The 6,000-nt window shown below is 43.9% G+C and overlaps 1 protein-coding gene across 1 annotated transcript in view; it reads left to right on the top strand.

The window, feature by feature from the left end:
• Nucleotides 1-388: 388 nt before the first annotated feature.
• The window catches only part of LOC126419216 (calcium uniporter protein, mitochondrial), a gene marked incomplete in the record, with an annotated part of 2,318,083 nt that continues 2,312,471 nt past the window's right edge, over nt 389-6,000 (top strand). Inside the window, 1 exon segment of the mRNA XM_050086351.1 lies at nt 389-520. Within this exon segment, the coding sequence (XP_049942308.1) occupies nt 416-520 (105 nt within the window).

Raw genomic sequence — 6,000 nt, 5'->3', positions numbered from 1 at the left:
GATGTACATGTGTCTGCGTTTAGCTGTGCGTCTAGGTCGCTGTGTCAGGATGTATTAAGCTGAGCAGTTTGAATACGAGTGTATCCTGGCACTGCACGGACGTTAATGACCCTAAATCTCGAACCACGTCATAATACTTTGTGGCTAGTAATAACTCGGGCACACTAACAATGCATAAGAAAGTAAATCTCGTAAGAAGGCAGCCCTGCCTAACGATGCTGCGAAAACAATTAAGCAGTGTAGGGACACCCACGCGTTCTCAGCGGCGCGTCTGCGTTCCAGTTTCGCGGGCGCGAAAGTGAGAGTGGCGGCCGGCAGATGGCAGCGCCGGCGCGCAAGGGGCTCGGCAGCAGCGCGGCTCCGGTCAGTCTGTGTTTGCCCTGTGGACTGTGTGGGTCGTGTCGTGTCGGTAACAATGGCCGCGAGTGGTGTGGTGTGTCGTTCCAGCAGAGTGCTTGTGATAGACATGAACCGTGCTTTCAACCTGGCGTGTTTCGTCGCTGCCGGACCGTGCAATAAGGTAAGCTGAAGTGACAACGCCGCAACCGCTGCTGCTGTTAGCTAGCGTTTCTTTTTTCACGTGCGAGGTTACGAAATGCTGCGCGACGCTTCGGGCTTACGTTACAGTTTAAATATAGTGCAGGCGCGTTGCGCAGGGACGCGGAGTGCCGTGCAGTGACGCTAGTTGTGTTTGTTAGAGAAGAGATCGTTAAAACGCCGTATTGCACTGCAGTAGAGCGGAGGCGTCGAGAGAGAGTGCGCACTGCTGGCGGAGTTTGTTGACAGCGGTGCTGCGTCAGTGGTCGCGCAGTGCCGCAGTGAGCGGCGGCGGCAGCGGCAGCGGCCGGTGTGACCTCGCCCCCCTGCCCGTGCCCAGCGCGTGTGCGTGCGTGCGGTGCGTTGCACGCCGGCTACGCAGCGCAGCGCCACGCTATGCGGCGCTCAGGCCTCGCTTCGCCCGGGGCGCCTTGGCGTCGTGCCAAGCGGGCCGGACCCACATCCCCCGCGGTTTTTAATTTACGACTCCGCATTATGCTTCGCAGCCTCCGTAATTACGCCGGAGAGCGTATTCACTCCACCGGCACGTACAAGAACGGAAACTGGTTGTTTATAACCGCGAGAAAGAAACACGGCTACCGGTTAGCTTCACGAAGTAAACGATTTCTTTAGTCCTAATTATGAGAACATCAACTGAAGTAGACAAAGGGCAGTGGAATGCAGAGGAATTAAACCAGACAATGCTGAGGGAATTAGACTGGGAAATGAGAAACTAAACATAGTTGCGTTTTGCTATTTGGACAGCGGAATAACCGATGGCCGAAGTAGAGAGGATATAAAATGCAAACAGGCAATAGCAAGTTACGCGTTTCTGAAAATATGAAATTTACGTCTACTGTTAAACCTTCTGGTGCACACGTCCACCGCAATGGACATGTGCACCACAGGATCAATTTAAATGTTAGACATCAAAGGACTTGGAAGAGCAGTTGAACGGAATGAAGAGTGTCTTGAAAGGAGGATACAAGATGAACATCAACAAAAGCAAAACGAGGATAATGGAATGTAGTCGAATTACGTCGGGTGATGCTGAGGCAATTAGATTAGGAAACGACACTTAAAGTAGTAAAGGAGTTTTGCTATTTGGGGAGCAAAATAACTGATGGTCGAAGTAGAGAGGATATAAAATGTAGACTGGCAGTGGCAAGGAAAGCGTTTCTGAAGAAGAGAAATTTGTTAACATCTAGTATACATTTAAGAGTTAGGAAGTCGTTTCTGAAAGTATTTGTATGGAGTATAGCCATGTATGAAAGTGAAACTTGGACGATAACTAGTTTGGACAAGAAGAGAATAGAAGCTTTCGAAATGTGGTGCTATAGAAGAATGCTGAAGATTAGATGGGTAGATCACATAACTAATGAGGTATTGAACAGTATTGGGGAGAAGAGAAGTTTGTGGCACAACTTGACTAGAAGAAGGGATCGGATGGTAGGACATCTTCTGAGGCATCAAGGGATTACCAATTTAATATTGGAGGGCAGCGTGGAAGGTAAAAATCGTAGAGGGAGACCAAGTGATGAATACACTAAGCAGATCCAGAAGGTTGTGGGTTGCAGTAGGTACTGAGAGATGAAGCAGCTTGCACAGGATAGAGTAGCATGGAGAGCTGCATCAAACCAGTCTCAGGACTGAAGACAACAACAACAACAACAGGAAGTCTTTATGGGTGTATTTGTGTGAAGTGTAGCCTCGTGTGGAATGAAACATGGAAGAGAAACAGACAAAACGATATTGTGAAATGAAATGTGATGCTATAAAATAATACTGAAGATTAAATGGGTAGGTCGAGTAAGTGATTGGATCCCGAAGGAATGGCAGTGAAGAGTAATCTGTGGTATAGCTTGACAAAATGAAGGGAAAGGTTGCCGCGACACACCCTGATACCTGAAGAAATTTTCTCCTCTGTAATTAAGGGACATGTTGTGTTTAATAATTGTACAAACGGACCAAAGCTCGAATCAATACTCACGAGCAAGTGGCTATGGGTTGAACCAAGTTCCACGGACAAGAGAGCAGTATTTGGAGTGAACAGAGTGAGTTCAAGTAAAGGGAGGAACGGTTAATGATGCAAGATTGGCGGCTAAAACTGCTACAGTGAGACACTGGGAACTATCACGTAATTTTGTTATGGATATTTTTGCTAATAATGTATTCATTAGACATGACGTAGTTTTGATAAATTCCAATACGTTTCTGAACTAAAACACCAGTTTCGTGCGGTTCCCAGACGTCTTGGGCCGTTACGTCATGTGTAGTTTTATGACCACCGTTTCGCCATAAAGTATTCGTATACTCCACTGGTGAAAAACATCTGCAAGTACACTTCAGATGATGTTTTAAAAGGCATTAAATGCGTGTGACAAATCCTAAGGTTATGCGTATTTGCAATTCAATATTGAACATCTTATTTGTTTCTAATAATATAGAAAAGTATACTTTGCTCAGGAAACGTCGCCTTCTTACGGTGATCTAAGACTTGAAACTGTGAGCTTACGGCAAATTTTTTTCACTATGTGACGTGTTTTTCTCAGTCGTTACGTTGACAGCTGTGCAGTTCTCGAGCCACCGATATAAAATAATTGTCGCTTTCCTTAAATGACCGCTGAACTCAATAGCTGCTTAAATAGCTTTTGGTTTCGATTCGAATTACGACGTTTGGAAGCAATAAACTTTGCAGGTACCACCCCGCTCCTTTGACCCATGACGGCATGAAAGTAGCCGGCATAAATCAGCCATTGAAATACAGCAGATAAATTACAAGCCATTATTACTCATTCACATTCATTGGCTTCACCGACACACAATCTCAATGTCAGCGTTAAATCCCCACATTTCTCACCCCAGCTTTCATTCCAAAATATATAGAAACAAATGTTGTCGGTTTCGTGTTTGCGTACGTAACATCTGCCACAGGTCAAAACAGATCAGTGTTCAATAGATTCAGACCTTTCTTTGGCCCATTCATAGTGACTTTTCAGCCTCATAGCACGTTTGACATCGAGAGGTGTGAAGGAAGCGTGAATTTGGTTATGGACGGGAGTGTGCGGTAAAAATTGAAGAGGGAGGGTCTTGGAAACAGTTACAGTAACATGTTCAAATGAAAGTAGATTGGAGTAGTTATTCAGAAATGATCAGTGGTGCACAGGATACGATAGCCTGGAGAACTGCATCAAAACAGTCTACGGATCGAAGACAATAGCAGACACGTTGTAAATATTTTTCGTTTTACGTTGAAATTTCGCGTGAAGCAGAATTGACTGTTCTACAGCCCAAGATGAAACTCGTAATTTTACGTGTTTCAGGCAGTTATTAATACTGAAATGTGGCAAACTAAATTCGTTAAGCAAAGTCAGTCACGTTCTGTTCTTCGCAATATATAACAGTGCAAAAAGTACCAAACTGCACGTGACACATCACTTGAACAATTCAGTAGGTATCAGAATGCGATCAGGTTCACAACTGTGATGTATTTATTTATATGTTTAGGAAATATTTAGAAAGCTTACAATTGTGGCACGTTCCTTTGTCCGCCCTCTGATCTTCGGTGGCGCTGAGCGAACTCCGATTCGTGGGTGCAGTCCGAATTCACGCAGTATTGACGATGTACTACGGCATGCGAGACAAATTACCACACATTCTGCTACGTAGATTTAACCGGAAACTTTTATTGGCGAATCCGTACTAATAATTTGCACCGCTACGACATGAAATAGGTCAAAATACGCGTAGTCAGCCTCCAATTGACCCGTGGGACCGGTTTTTTTCCCTTCCAACGTTGTCACCGGTTCTGTGGAACATTTTCTTGGATTGACATTTGAACATTTGAGAGAGTCCGTTTTATCGCAAACACTGTTATGCCTTTTTTTTTCCAAGGGAGTATCCCGTGCTGACGTAAGAGGATCCACTACAGAGTTCCCATGGTTCGTCGCAAACTGAGAGGCATATCGTGATAGTGCATTCAGCTTGTTGCCATTCGAGGCCAATATTTTTTGCAGTCTTCGGGATATGTTCACTAAAGACGGCCTAATTGGTTGAGTTACGATATTTTTTTAAACTCAGATAGCTATTTTTCCCCATACCAGTTATTAACTTTTGGCTGCCAGGTATCTGTGCTGTGCTGGTCTGGTGAACAGAACAAAAACTGCATTGCCGCTGTTAGATTTCATCGTTCTGGAGGAAATGTGCCGTGTTCAGTGATTTAGTGGTAACTTAATTTGTTTCCCGCGATCGAAAAAAAAGCTTATCAATACTTTTGGCTACTCAAAATTAACTGCTATTCTGCCGTCTTAATTCTCACGATCGCTCGTGGAAGACATTTTTACCAAGTTATTTGTCTCCTCTGGTGACAGAATATTTAACCGAAACTTAGAACAAACGTTGGCATGTGATTCCTGAACCCAACACAGGATAATTATGAGTGTGACGAGTGGGAGCCGGTTGGGGGTCCTCTATTCTAACACAAAAATAATAAGCTGCCAGCAGATGTACAACACGGAACTGAAAATACACAAGAATTAACCGCTTGAGCAACCCAGAGAAAGTGATTGTCGGCTGCATCCATTGTACTAACAATTAACTGTCACTTGAATTAGTCAACATTTTTGCCGTTGCAGTTGGTGATTAATTCCCTGTGTCACAATCAACTGTAAGTATTAGGTTCTAGAGCGGTATTGTTAGCTTCTTTTCAAGAATAGTTATCTCCACAAAGGTAGGCCGGTATTATACTATCTAATTTTTTTGTCATATATCTTTGACAAAGATATTTGATGGTGTAATAGGGAACTTTGTCAAATGTCGTCCAATATTCGATCAAATCTAGAGCCTCGCTGTAGATTTGATCAAAGAAGTCGCTTGTCTTCTGTCCACTGCAATGTGACATGTTACCACATGGAGCGCTAGCATCGCTGCGTTCTGTCTTCTGTAGTGTTTATAAAAACATTGCGGGTAAATACAATTGGTTTGTGCCGACAACTAAAAAATTCAGAGAGATGTATGAAGCTGATCAGGCGTTATACAACGTGAGCCACGTTGAATACAAAAATAGATTACGATGGTTGGAGACCTGACTTAACCTAATCTAACCTCTCCTGTAGCAAGGAATCGGAGTGTTACAGTGAACCTGTCTTCTGCAGACGTAGCAGTTCTTAAGTGAATATTGTGCTTTGTGGTATGAGGATACACTTCATTGAGCACATAAAGAAACGTATGCTCATCCATTCTTAAGTAACTGATGTACGACTTGACGTCCTCCACCATAAGCTCACGTAACAAGTTTTGTTGAATGCTTTTATCGTATCGTCGTAAAACCCACGGCTTCACCCAGGTTTGTTTCCTTTTTTCCCCGCTTCTGTTCCGCATATGCACACAGTGCAACAGTGGTACTTGCAACAGCTGTGGTTAATAACAAGTTGTTGTCAGCCATCTTGAACTTTGACGAAAACT

The sequence above is a fragment of the Schistocerca serialis genome, chromosome 9 (genome assembly GCF_023864345.2).
Source record: "Schistocerca serialis cubense isolate TAMUIC-IGC-003099 chromosome 9, iqSchSeri2.2, whole genome shotgun sequence".
NCBI lineage: Eukaryota > Metazoa > Arthropoda > Insecta > Orthoptera > Acrididae > Schistocerca > Schistocerca serialis.
Note: the sequence above shows the minus strand (reverse complement) of the source record. Positions and strands in the feature narration are given on the sequence as shown.